At 37.3% G+C, this 15,385-nt stretch overlaps 1 protein-coding gene across 1 annotated transcript in view; it reads right to left on the reverse strand.

Moving 5' to 3' along the window:
* The window catches only part of LOC124157724, a 472,047-nt gene that overhangs the window by 219,929 nt on the left and 236,733 nt on the right, over positions 1-15,385 (reverse strand). The window contains exon 2 of the mRNA XM_046532700.1: positions 6,314-6,519. Within this exon, the coding sequence (XP_046388656.1) occupies positions 6,314-6,519 (206 nt within the window). The remainder of the gene's footprint in view (positions 1-6,313; positions 6,520-15,385) is intronic.

Below are 15,385 nucleotides of genomic sequence, written 5' to 3' on the forward strand. Positions count from 1 at the left end.
TTAAGGAAATTGTTCGACGCGGTACTTCACACTAAATTTTCAAAAAAATTACATACATGCTGGTTTAACGAAACAGTAGTAAACTGGCTTCGTGACTTTCTGAGTAGACGTAAACTGTAGTTATTCATGGGATTAGGTTTGTTGAAGTTAAAGTGACATCAGGTGTCCCACAAGGTAGTGTAATAGGCCCCCTTTTGTTCATTATATACATGAATGACCTCTGATCCCGAATTAGCAGTGCAATACGTTTATTTGCTGGCGACGCTGTCATCTGTATGTGATCACTCTGTCTGTGAAATTTTATCATCAGATTTAAACAATGTTCATTTGTGGGGCCAAAAGTGAGGACTAGAACTTAATCTGATCAAATGCACGGCGGCACATTTTTTGTTTAGGTCTCTAACTATCCCCCTGTATATGATGTGGATGGTGTCAACGCAAAGGCGACAGATGAATCAAAGGATTTGGGAGTTACGATAGCGTCGAACCTATTGTGGGGAACGCATATAAGAAATAATTGTGGCTGACCCCTGAATGAGTTAGGATTCGTATACTGTTTTGTGGGAAGATTTGTGGATGAAAAAGTAAATAGAAGTGCTATTTTGCACTCATGAGACCTCACCTTAAATGTGAGCGAGAATACGGGTCCGGCTTAATACATGAACTAAATAATATACATGGGAAAAGCTGTGCGATTCGTCAAAAAATGCTACGGGCGTGCAGAAAGTGTTACAAAGATAGTAAAAGAATTAAGCTGGGAGTCGCTTAAGACTCGGAGGCTACGCGCTATGCGTAGATTGCTTGAGCAATTTAGAATGGATATCTTTCAGAGCGACACGCAGAACATCATGTTAGAAACTCACTTCATTTCCAGGTACGACAGGAACAATAAATTCAGAAAGATATTTAGCCTAACGGAGAGGTATGGGAATTCGTTTTCGCACGCAAGATGAAAGACTTTAATAAATATTAGACGTAATTTAGTTGGAGCATTTCCTTATTATGTGTAGATGGCTGGAGTCCTAGCACCTCCCTCCACATGGCTATTTAGTAATTTAATTTACTATATAATTTAGATTTTAAACGCTCCTACCCCAAATTTTTTGTTCACTCCCAAATCATATGGTATGCACATTTGGACGCAATGAAGGAGGTTCATGGTTAAATAATTGATATAGCTAAACGTTTATATGTTGAAATTTACGTGAGTACATCTATGTTAAATTTTATTTCAAATAATTTTACAATTCCTGTTAAAGTAAGGTGATGTATTTATATTTGAGACAATTTCTACAAATAAAATGGGAATTAACAGGAATTTGACTCATTCAGTTATTTCCAAGTGAGAAATTCTTCACGGTGATCCAGTCTTTAAAACTGTTTTGGCTGAAAAAAGCAACTTTATTTTTTCTCACGAGCATTCAATCTTTCGTCGTCGGATAAAAATTTTGAAGTAAAAATCTTTATTACGTCTCCAGAAGCATATTATTATTGTGTGATTAATTTTTTCATTTATTTCCACGTCGTCTCCTCAAGGATGAGTCTATCACCTCAGCCATTATCTCTTATCTGGGATATAAGAGAACGCTCACGTATATTGAGACGTCCTGAGGAACTCAGTCGTCATAGCAGCCGACATAATCGATGTATTGGCAGCGGAAAGGTCGAAAGTTCCTCACGTAATGGGAAGTTTGGGCTGGCGGGGAGTAAACAGGAGGGGTGGATAGAGTAGATTGGAAGAAAGCGAGGGCCGACTGATAGATTTGAAGACATAAATAAATGTCTTCCACTGGTCTATAGCGAGAGTCCATATCTTCCTCCGACACCTAATCTGCCGTTAAGTGGCAGCAAAAGATAACAGCATTAATACTTTACAGATGCATTTTTGCGAGTGAAAGAATTTACGAAAATGAAAGAATATAAATCCTATTTTCATTAGTAATGGCTATGGTGTCAATTGCCCATTGCCGAAAGGAAATTTTCTACATTATTTTAGTTTGACAGAAAAACATTTGGAAATACCTTTTTTCATTGACGTAAAAATACTTGCACTTTACTAGTTGTTTAAAATGGATGTAGATAACTCTTAAAAAATTTTAAATCTTTGTTTTTGTTGAACATGGAATGATATATTTTAAGATGAAAGTTTTGTGGGATAGCTCACGGCATAAATATTGTGTGAAATTTCGTTAAAATTTTAAATTAATAATAAGTGATAGGAATGGATGAGTGGTAGGAACACCCCGAAATGAGAAATTATTTCTTCTGGCATACCTTATTGCATATTTATTAAAGTATAACTTGTTTACATTTTTAGAGTATATTTATCGTTATTAAATTATGGCTAGTATATTTCTTTGGCTTCGCATCTTTTAGATGGGAGGGGTGGTAGCCATTCTGGTAACTAAGATTGAGTCATGAATATTTCTTTTTCACATTGCTCTCACTTCGCGTGGTGGACAATTATTACGTCACATACAAGAGCTGGAGTGGAGAATTTTTATCTCACCGAAACGTTGGGTAAGATGGAAGGGATATCAAGAAGTGTGAAGAAAGAAAAAAAACATCGCATCATGCATACATTGATGGGGAGAAAAATAAATCATCTTCCTGTACACTCTTATGGGGAAAATTAGATTTTTATCGTAGCAGCTTTACCGCATATCATTTTTTATACAAGGAAATGTCATGAACAAAATAAGGGCTCCATCATGGAGAACTTATTGAGCTTACTTTATTAATAAATGGACTGCCACCGGATAAAATGACATTTGGTCTTCGACACGTGGGCGCTACGTTACCTCGATGATTCGACGTCTGAGGAAGAACTAATATTTTTTATTACTTTCTCCCCTCGGGTACATTCTTCGATTTGTCAAAATAAAAAACGGAAGTGCTCAGGGAAACTTAAGTTTTTTTATTTCCCGAGGATGGAATTTTATTGGTCGGCGAATATACTTTTTTGTTGTTTGGTTTTCACGTAATCCATTCAACCGAGGAGGCTTTCATTTTTTTTCCATAAAAGATTGGTCAGTAGAGTCGGAGTGGAAGCGAACTGTCTACGCGTGTGGAGCTCAGCGTGCGTGGGTGTCCCAATATTTCGGCCACAAATTTTTTATGAGCCTGCCGGGTGAAAATCGGAAGGTGGGAAAAGGAATATAGAGGAAGGATTTATCTCCTCCCTCGCAATGCTGTAGTGTTTTTGTCCCCAACCCACGGCTTGGTATCGCTTCCATATCGATGGATAAGTTTCGCCTGGCAGTGATAAATTGATGTCTGTCCATTGGGCTGCTTTAATAGAACACGTCCATCCCTTCGCAAAGCTCGTGAAAAGTGACGATCTCCACCTTGGTATTTCCGATCTATTTCTGCAGTACCAGGTTTGAAATAGACTAATCAGGGACTCCTGTTACTACAGGGGCCACCATGACGGTGACTGTTTACGGGGTTTACACCTTGGTAGAAAGCGCAAAGTATCAATTCATCTTTTGGTGAAAAAAGAATGCAAGACTACATTTGAAAATGTAAACTTACCGTATGAAATATGCTAAAGTATTTTTTGAGTTTTTTTCCCCTAACGCGGTAGATATCTCGGTAAAAAAAGCTTGAAAATGGCGGCTAAAATCTATTCCATTTTATCAATAAAATAGTATACAAAATATAATGAATCTGAGTTAAACAGTCCAAATTTTAGATATGTTTTCATCGTTTCTCTCTGCTCACGATTTCCATTCGGATATTAAAGAAGAAATGCGGATATTAAGATGAAATACATGCGACCAATTTTATAAATTTTGTAGAAATATGCATTTTTTAGATCAGGAACTGCAGGAGAGCGAGTTGAAAATCTAAAATCAAAGAGTTTATTTTGAAGTTTGCTTTTCCTCACCATCTACTCTCATATGAACAATCTCCTTTAGCAGCTGAACTAATTCAGTCTTTTCTAAGAAATAATGGAATGAATGTTCACAGCACCTGTAATAAGCGAGGAATAAGGATATTGCGATGGAGTAAAGTGACGGTTCTTACCGAGGTGAAGGGCACTCTTTAAGTAGTCTTGGGAGTATTAGCATGCAAATAATATTTCTGGTGCGCATGGGTTTCCGGGCGCTCCAGCCGCGTTCGTCGGTCGGTCGGCGGCTGGAGCGCCCGGAAACCCATATGCACCATGATCATCGCCGCGGAAACCTACGCAGAAATAATATTTCTATTGCTTTAAAGTTATCACTGGAGCAGAAAAGAAGTAATTTTTTCTCTCATGTCTGTGAAAGGGTGCATAAAATAACCCAAAATAGGTAAAATGATTTGTATTTTTACCATAAGTTAGTATCAGTCTGGTTCTTTGTTGCCAGTACAAGTACCTGTTAATAACACCGGTAAACGTTCCACAGAATTAGAAGAGGAACTATAGGTTGGCAATATTTGAAATAAATTCAAGATCACGAACGCTTCCTGAATTATGCATTAAGTTTTTTCCATTAGCGAGCTATTTATGGGAAACTATAATTTAACACCATAAAAATAAGAGGAAATGTGGTATGAACAATGAATGATGAGTATCACGGTGGCTAAAATCCATTCCATTTTATCAATAAAAGAGTATACAAAATATAATGAATCTGAGACCAACATTTATTCACCTATTTGAGAGTTTTGAACCTTTGACAGATTTTAATCGCATCTCCCCATGTACCTATTTCGTATACCTACACGTGCAAATATGGAATCACAAATGCCTTCTGTATTTTTTTCCAGCGATTGCTATTCATGAAGAATTGGTATTAAGAAAGATATGAATGATGACGGAATAATATAAGAATTTTGTAAACAGGAACGTTCAAATCATGTAGTATGATTAAGCTAATTTTTTGATAAGATTTTCAATGGATGAAACTCCGTTTATTTTCGTATTTTTTGCTATTTTATTGTTTCGGAAAGGCATTTTTTCAATATTTTGCTCTATGCCTTTCTTATTAATAAAAATTGCAATATCCTCGGGCAATTTTCTCCTGAAATCAAAATTTGTGAATAATTATTTGTCAGTGAGCATTGACCATATTGAAACGTAGCAAGGTTGCAATGGTATTAATTCATGTGGTTACCGCTTTTGCGTGATACTACCTGAGCGACCATCTTCATTTTACTTATACCACCGCACTGGGTTCCTATTTCTATAAGCCTAAGCTCCTCCAGACCACTACACTATGAATATGGGTAAAAGTCCAAGAGCGTTAATAAACCTGGGTAATTAGAACCCGGAAAATTCAAAGTATTGATTTTCGAAAGATATGGTATGTGAAGGAGCGGCAAATGAAGCCGTTTGCATCATTAAATAAGGGTTTGGAAGCAAGTATGGAGAGAAACTCGGCGTCGGAATTAGGCTGCCATTACAATTAGCGAAATGTGCCCAGGGTATCACGGCTTGACGTATCATCCGACGGATGGAGTGCTCCACTTGAAATGTCCTCCACGAAGGATTCAAGCAGAGATCGGGGGGTTTGTGAAGAGTCTCTGCCGCTGCCGGGATTCGAATCCGGGCCCACGAGGTGGGAATTCAACATTAGCCATCACACCAACTTTCCTTTTAATTCTCGTTCTAGGGAAATTTTTTTCTCTTGGAAAACTGTGCACATTTTATTCGCCGTTCCCGCCAAAGGCTCAAAAACAACCGTTGTGGATTCTGCCATGTCTAAATTCTAAATTAACCCAACACATGCGGGAATGATTCTCGGGTTTTCCACCGGGTTGGTTTGGGTAATGGTCCCTAAGTTTCGAAGGCTGAGTCTGCCATTTTCTCCACGGGTAGAATGTGAAGACAAATTATTGCCGGTATATTATTTATTTATTTATATCCTAAGGATATTTCAATGACCATTTTATATCCACATGATATAAATAAATTATTGTAAGGGTATATATATAAATAATAATAAAATATTATATTATGTGGGTAATTTATTTATATCCATAGGATGTGATCTCATTCTACCTCTGAAGACGCTGTCAGACAGCCTTGGAACCGTGTGATCAACTACCCAAAGCCACACGTGGTGGGAAACCCGATAATTATTCCTTCAAACTATACACCGGAAAAACTGAAATTCTATAACCCAATACACACTTCGAAAGGACCATATTGAGAAAAAAAAAATCAGCCTTCAGGAAGAATACAGGTTTTTGATCACGAAATCGCAGTTTCATCACCGCGAAGGACACACGAAGTTTAGGCGCGCCAGTGACTCCAATATCTTAGCCTGCGCTTCCCAAACAGTCCTTTTCCCCAAACTAATTACGAATGACTAATCCAACTCACGTCCAGCATGGCTCCGGGCACGGTGAAGTTTCGGTATGGGGGGTTCCGCCCCCGCACGAACTGGAACAACTTGCGCTCACCGTCCCTCAGCCACTCGACTTTGTGCAGCAGGCGCCGCTCCACGCCGTGGTTGCAAATTAACTTGGCGGAGCGGCCACGCAAGACGTATCTTGGCCCCTCCAAGTCCACCCGGAAGCACTCGGAACCTGGCAAAGAAGAGAGGAGAATTTTAAATGGTCGCGCAAGGATGAAAGGCGGAGAACAACCTGCTGCAAGGAGGAACTCAAGGGTTTGTTGCTCCATATTTCAATGGTTTCAGAGTTTTCAAAGAGATGGATTTAAATATCTTTGAGAAGCATGCATACGTGGTTGTACTGTACATCCATGCACCGAGCTTGATAGTCTTATTAGGTTATCATTAAAGAACTTCATTACCCTAAAAATTCGTTTTTTTTGGAACGAACGAGTAACTGCACGATTAAAATTTTTATTTTTATTTTATTTTAAAGAAATATCACCACATACAGCATATACTTGCCATTTTATAGTGGCCAGGTAACAATACATATATTAGAGGACGAAGACGCAATATAACATGTAGAAAACAATAATTACATTTACAAAAACAAAAGGACAACAAGAAACTGCAGTGACAGACTACCTCGGTGACAGATAGGATAGGGAAAGGCTGCATTAAGGTAGTAGCTGATCTGTAGGCTATAGAAAATATTTTTTAGATTATAGTTTAAATAGTTGTCCAAATTGGCTACGAATATATAAATATTTTTGAATTCTAATAGATAAATTTGTAGTTGCTAAAATTTTGATCACCTTTAGAGTCACCCAGTAATTCAAAATAAATGAAAAACGTTTCCAGTATTATCGATGATGACACTCGCGTGTATGTCTTATTTGTACACAGGGTATAAATGTAAGAAGTAAATGAAAAACCATATATGGTCTTCCTTGCGTTATGATTTTTTTTGATTGAGCAATATAATGTTTTCACTCTTGCCTACAAAGAGTACCATTTTTAGAGTAGGTAAGTTACGGTTTTGAAGCATTTTCCTTATTTCACGAAAAAAGGTATAGTAGGTGCAGTATGAAGTTTTTAATGTGCATCTGAAAATAAAAACATATTAGCATTGCAATAAAATACTTCTTTGCTCATTTAACTTCTTGTATTGTGTGCTGGGAAATTAAAAAATACATTGCAACTGCGGAAGGGAAATATATACTAAACTATACTATATAAATCTTTTAACTGCGTCCATCCGCGCATTAATGGCCGTTAATTCAATCTTTTATTCGTGATTCCCCCTTCCATGTATGGAATGACGCTAATAGGAAATGAGGAAATATTCATTGTAAATTCAAATGGAAATTTAAGAATTGATATAATTGGCTTCGATGAAACTTCTTCCTTCCCCGCCTTGTGATTAGACTGGCAACGAGGGAGACAGCAGTTGAAGAGCTCATAAAGCAGTAATGGAGCTCAAGCGCTTTATGGCGGCAGCCCTTTCGTGAATGCAGAAGCAGGAGGAGTGGTAGTGACTTTTTCATTCAGCACGGAAGCGTTTAAGTATTAATCAATCGGGCGAAGATGGAGTTCATCGCGCCGGTAGAAAATTGAAAGTTAGGCGCATCCGCCTTATAGCGGATATTTACACAGTTTTTTTTAAAGCCATGGTGGATTAGTTCACCGGATATGCGGGTCAGGATGTCTACCAAATGACCTTGAACTGAAATCTTTAATTTATTCTTTTTTGATTTCGCTGACGATACCGTTACGTGCGTCACGAAGAGTTGAAATGAAGGAAACAGCGATGGGGCTCTCATATATCGTAGCCTCTGCCTATTGAGAAAAGCGGTAGTAAAGTAAACTTCATCCTTCATGTCGCGTATGAAGAGAATTTTAGCTCAAATTTTAGTAAGGGATTGTTAATGTACTATTCCGAAGTATAAAATTTCAATAATCAGGAAATGAGATTTTATTTGGTCACCTGGGAAGATGGTTTAATTGGTTCCATGTAATGAAGGCTACGGTATGAAATAGATTGCATTAGAATACAATATTGAATCAAAATAAACTTGTAATTCATTATTATTGATCAATCCTTACGCTAGCCTTGGTGAATGAGTAAAAGCAAGGTTTTTCGTTTAAAGCTCATCACTATATCACTCACTCACTCAGACTTCTACTCAAAGGTTGTTAAACTCAATTTACTGGTAAAGTTCGTAGCTATCTATGTAAGATAAGGGCGTATGGATCTATGACAGATTCAGAATTCAGGGGCCGGCTCTTTCATTTGGGTCACCTGTCAGTTCGATGAATTTTTGGAGGCGCATTTTGATTATGCTTTGCCTGGGAATTGAAACCCGGGAGTCTTCGGTCTCAACTAGCCCAAAGTACCACCCACGAGGTTGTCGTGCTGCCTTCTAGCTTTAATGCTATTAGTATTTATAAAAATAATATTAGCTCCATATGAAGGATAACCTATGAATTTATTTATTCCCTCTCGCATGACGTACAGGAAAAAAACTCTCTATGTAGGAGAAGAGTTTGATGACAAATCGGGAGTGGATATTTTTGGAATAGATGAGGTGAGTGATACCAAAGGTGCAACATGGGAATGGAGGATGGAGGGAATTCAGGTGAGAGCCTCTTTGGGGTTTTGGCATAGTGGGATTATTGATGAATGATTAATGGAAAGGGATACGTCTGGGCAAAGTGAAAGGGACCACGTGAAAAACTATAGTATGACGCAAATCACCACTTATTAGGAGAATTCATTATAATTGTAAGCTGTCTCGTCATTACGTGGCAATACTTGGAGTAGGAACTGAAGTAATTTCTCAGTAAATTAAAGCTGATGTGGTGAATAATGGTCTATTTTTCATTTGGTTTAAATGTATCTTTTCCTCTCTGTAAAAGTCACCCATAATGAAAAATATGGTGAACTCTTTTCATAAACTCTAAAGTACCTAATTAAAAATCGGAATAATTTTGCAATTTTTGACTTCTTGATAATATTTTATAACCAACAGTTTGCAGGCAAAAATGATTTAGTAAGTGAGGTATGAAATTATTAATATATTATGAACCAGAGAACAGCCAACTTATTACCATTTTTATTAATAACTTCTTCGCGAACAGAAATTCCTGAGTTATTCACTGGGAAATTTTAAAATACGTTCCACTTAGGAAGGGAATAAAATAAACATCCATAAGCAACCTGAAATGTAATACAGAAAAAAATGCCGATGAAAATCTTGATTGAGAGATACGACTTTGTGATGCAAATGGCAATCATATCATGCATGTAATTTTATGAAGAGAAATTGCTTAATTTTATACGTATTTCATTTTTTAGGTCTAAATCTACTTTTGTTTAAATCCAACTCTTATGAAAATGTAGGCCAACTAATATCTATGCATCAATGATATTTTTCACGTAATTGAATATATGGACCTTCAAATAGTTTGAGGGCTAATTGGATGAAATATAAATTTTGTCATAAAAGCTCTCCTATCGGTACAAGAAACTTGTTAATTAGGGTCAATTGCCCTTACTATTAGCGTTACCTGAACTAGTACCAGTTTGAAAATACAGAAAATTCGCTTTTATTAAAAACTTAGCCGGTTTCAACTTTCACCGAACGACGACAGTATAATGATTAGCAACAGTGATTATAAATGATAAAAAACGGAGGAAAGAGGTTCTTACAAAACATCACTTTCAAAAGTGAATATTTCATTATTAATTTAATACACTTATAACTCTTATAATACACTAATATGAAAAAAATAAGTCACAGATTCACGGTGGCCATATAATTGAGTAGATTCACAGTGGCCATATCAATGAGTCAGATACTCATTAATGTAGGCATTTTCAGTTTTGCGGAACATCACCTGATCTAATTTTTTGCGGAATTATGAAATTTTGTTTCAAAATTTACATTTTCTCTCAGTCTTATAACATGCAGGAAAAGAAAAAATAACCCCTCATAGTTTTGCGAACCACAGTTATTAGCAACCCATTATCAAGTGAAATGTTGTGAAAATGTTCAGTGGGTAACCATTTCATTCCCTATGGCTCTTTTTTGGATAACAAGAATAAACTAGACGTATGTGGGACAAAATATACGTCAATTGATTTAGTTTGATATCCATTTTCGGTACGCATAGAATGTCGAGCTAGTTTCCAATGGATGATAAACTTTGTTTAGAATAGTAATTTCTGGCTTTTCGGAAATATAATGAATCCGAATGACAGCACAGTTGTGGATAACAGCCTATCAAAAAGCAATGATTTAGTCATTAGGGTTTATTGGATTCTCGCACAATAATAGGGTACCATTTCCTATTCAGTTTAAGTTTCCATTCAACCACATTTCTAGTGCAATGCTCCCTTTGCACTTGGAGGTGCAGTCTGCAGCTCATGGTATTCATTTCACTGTCTTTTGAAATCTAAAATGGATTGTACAACTTCGATTGTTTCTTCATTTTATCCCACTGGTTGGTGACGACGTATCCGATCAGTGCATACAGTTTTAGTTAGCCCTACAACAAGTCCTAATCACCAGTGAAAATCATTGTCATTGATTTAATTTTTATTTGCCCTATAATCTTAGGAAAGAATCAATTCATATGCTAGAAGCATAGAATCATGCACATGATTTCATGGCGTACTAATGTAAACTTTTACTTTGATGGTTGACTGCGGAAACTAGTATGTTACTCTTTTCGCGCTGAAAATGTATTCAAAATTGATTGGGCACTTTGAAATTTTGAGGGTGCAGTGGAATTCACGATAAATTTTATCCCTCTAGCCTTTTGGACGAAACCTATTTTGAAAAAAAATAATCCATTCCCAGCACATTTTGAAAATGGACGAAGCCGTAGAACTAATTGGATTTTTCAGGTAAGCACCCTCAAAAACTGGGTCGAATTTTTAGCCAATGATTTTCGGATTGAGCAAGCGCTAATATATTGCTCTTTTTGTGATACTTTCGGAGGTTAGAGTGAAATAATTTGCCTCTAGTCATGTCTTTGTTTAACATATATGGTAACGCCGAATTAAGTTCAAACATATCATTCTCTAATAGCATTTCTGGGCTGGATAATACCAGTATGCAGCCAATATTTTCATTTTTATACCACTCACATTTTGGTTCAGATATTTATCTCCCTTGCACACAGGAAGCTCATCTTCTAGGGATCGCAGTCGAACCAATGGACTAGACTTTTTTCATTTGGGTTTCACCAGCTTATGCCTGAAATACAGTTTGCATATCGTCTAAGTAAAGGCTGCGAAAACAATATCAATCGCACCGTACATCAATCCTAATGCAATGATAGGCTAGCAATGGTGATGTAATGGTAGCAATTTTAGACATTAGCATGTAACATTAACCTGTGGAAAACCCGAGAAAACTTTCTGCTCCGTTATCCGCCCTTTTAAACCCAGAACATAAGCCATTTGAAACAATAACGCCACAATCTTTAATGCGAGCTAAAGGTAGAAATGGACCTCTGGAATGTATGATCACTGATTCGATTTTTATATCTGAAGACGATTTGCGATTCGTACATCAATTGCTTGGTGGGGAAAAAACAGACTTTAGCAATAGCGAGGAGTTTCTTTGAAACGAGACATCATCATTTGAAATCTCTGCATTAAAAATGTTTCCAAACGCCGACAAGAGAGTAAGATTAGTAATAGTGTATGCCGAAATTAATCTATTTTAGCAGCTGCATGCTGTCACCCTCAATCAAAACGGTATTTATTTTGGATTTGAATTTTAACATGAAACTGGCCTCCACCAATTGGATTTCTGGCAAAAACCAGGAATTACTTTTCCTCAGCCTTCTATCGGGTCGAAGTCTTATTCTACCATGAATTGAGTAGAATGCGTCAGCTTCAGCTAAATGTAAATAATACCCAGCTTTGTATAATGGCATTTTATAAAAAAATAACAAAATTTTCCTTAAATTCGTCATTATTATACCTATACTATTTGAGAAAAATTCCAGTTATGAATTTTTATTTATTATACGATTTATATTGATGCGTGATGTTTCTCTACATGAAATTTCATTACCTGTAATGTTTACTCTTATTTTCCAATCTGAGGTTTGGTCAAGGAGTTTTTTATTGATTAAATATTATCCTTTCCAACAACCCAAACTCTGGAGGAGTTAAAAAGTTTCGCTCTCCGCTGAATATAATAATGTATATTAATGAGACGCCACATCATTGATGTGCTAGGAAGCTGAAATTTTATCGAAGTAAGAATAAAAAAAAAACTTTTTTTTCTTAAGCGCAACAAGCTTGATAAATATTGGCATATTTTTATTTTAGCGACGGTATTCCGCTAAGAGGATCATCGATTCGGGTAGGTCACGCTCGGCGGCGGGATGAGACCCTCGTCACGATCTCACTACAGGCGACAGCAACAGTCGAACATTGTTTCAATCAATATTTCCCGTTCGGGGGTTCTCGCAAATCCCTCTCTCAATTTTCCCTCTTTTCATCCTTCTCTGGGTCAGCGGGTCGCGGGACTGAGGCAACCGCTTTCTCCCCCACCGCCGCTTTTCACACAGCCCCTTCTAGCCTATTCACCGAAGATTACACGGGCTGCTGGCCCACATTCTAACCCTCGTCTTCCTGACTTCTAAACTTCCAAACCTTTCCGCATACCTAGGCGGCTTGGCGGTTTTCCAGCCCAGTGGTACAGCAGTTCAGTTTTTCTTAGTTTCGGCCACGAATATTACAATGGAGGATATACCAGCCAGCAGTTGTGTGTGTGTGTGTTGGTTATGTGTTGTCACCCACTGCGCATTTAAATGGGCTTTCTTAAGCCACCACTCACGCTGCGCTGGCGGACAGAGCAATAAGAATTTCACCGGGAATAAAACTACTGTAAGGGCCGCTAACCGAAATTCGTATTCGTGATTGTGTGATACACCAAATTCGTTAACTTTCAGAGCTCTTCCTCGCTATTGTAAGTAAAATGTTGTAAATGTTAAGAATAAAAATCTCGTATAGTCGTGGTTCCGGGGTGAGAAGTTCCTGGTTTTGTGATCTATATCCCATGCTAATTAATGTTTCATTTAACCCTGTTCAAGCATTGTATTCGAATTTGACACATCATTGATCATTAAAATGAAGGCAGAATTGTACTTTTCCACAGTTGTTTTAATGCGTCGGACGCATTTAAATAGTTGTGGAAATGTACAACTAGCTTTTACGTCAATATGGCAGACTTCCTATATATCAAGCCTGAATCAGCTGAATTCACTGAAATACGCTTGCGTAAATCCATTTACTCGGGAAAAAATGCTGACTTTTTACTAATCATTTCCAAAGAGTAATTTGCTAAAGGGCATATCAAAAACATGTTAATTTAAATAATATATAGGACTTGTAGATTTCAAAATTCGCTATATGGTAGGTGAAAATTTTCAGCTTGCAAAAAGAGTCAGTTTATTTAAATCTAAGGAATAAAACCAGTAAAACACATATTAGGTAAAAAACGTCTCTTTGAACCGGTGTACCGTGGCGCACCGTCGCTAACAGTTTTTATCCGAACCGAGAATCGATGAACGATTTCGCGAACCACTCGACCGTACATACAACTCTAGTTTTTTCACAATCTTTCTCCTCCCGCCAGTTTCTCTTCAAGCCAGGTAAACGTCTTCTCTTATTCACGAGGCCCTTTTCACCGGCACTTGAGCCTTCTTTTCCCCACCTCCACTTCCCAATCGTTCCCAATTAATCGCAAAGTATTCCGCGCCGTTGAACTATTCCGCTTCGCCGTCTTGCGCAACGTCCTTAATAAAATTTAAAGTGCTCCCGTAAAGTCCGTCATAATACCTTCGCCTAACATGAAACTTGCCCCCCTTGCCCGTCTTGGGGACGGAACCGCAATAGATGGATGGGTACCGTCTCGACGAACCTGATCCTCTCAGACGTTTCCCTGAAATTATTACTATTTCGAGATTACGTGATGGGAGCCTTTTAAGATCTTTGTGAAATCACTCGAAGATCTCTTTAAATTTTCCGCAGACGTATTGGCTGTGGTAAGCTTCTTAAGATCTAAGAAGGTTCAGCAGTACGCGTACTTCTGTGAAACGTCTATTTCTCGTCATCATTTCTTTTTGTCATTTTTCGTTACTTAGAAAAGTCTTCACCTTTTCTTTGTCTTCTCCTGCTTCAAAATGTCTGCTGCCGCATCTTGTTTGTCGTACTCATCGCAGTGAATTGCAATATTTACGGTAGCAAACTTTGTTTCTTTTACGAATAAGGATTTAAAACTTATCGTTAGCTAGTTATTTGAACAAATAATTTATTACATTATTGGGCTATGTAAGATGAACAATTTCTACATATGATCCTATGGTAATAGATAGGTGATATGCATGTATTTACAGGCGAATAAATTTTTTTGTGTGAAATAAATATAGTTTATTTTAATGCTCTGAACTTTTTGTGGCCCATAATTCATGGTATCAATCGTAATTCATTACAGATATTTAGCCTGATCAAAAGAGGAGCAGCTATGCATCTTTTCCTCCTCATTTGTTATGGACTATGCAACTGATCGTGTGTTTCTAAGCATGGAGCGTGGAAGAGAGATTCTTCCAACTTCGTATTTATTTCTTATAATTTTTTGTGTTATAAATATTTCCGGGTAGAGGCGAGAGAAATTTATCTAAACATGATTAACTCCAGTGAGTGTAATGGGGGTAAAAAAGCTCTCAGGTGTCACATATGATCGTTCAGAATGATTATCACATTTTATCGTATGGGAATGAATCTTTCGTACATCCTTCACGTGTTTGCATCTTTTCGCGTATTTAAACGATACAGTATTTAATATGAATACCCCTGAAGAGTTTCTAAATATTCTCTATCATCACATCTGGGAAAGCAACTTTTCCTAACAATAATCCATCGGAGCAGTGCTTAAAGTTTATGGAATTTTGCCTGTTTTCTCGTTTAAGATTCAAGTTTAATTCGATATCATTAGCTCAAATGTGAAAGATTTTAACCTGAAATGTGC

The sequence above is a fragment of the Ischnura elegans genome, chromosome 4 (assembly GCF_921293095.1).
Source record: "Ischnura elegans chromosome 4, ioIscEleg1.1, whole genome shotgun sequence".
Taxonomy (NCBI): domain Eukaryota; kingdom Metazoa; phylum Arthropoda; class Insecta; order Odonata; family Coenagrionidae; genus Ischnura; species Ischnura elegans.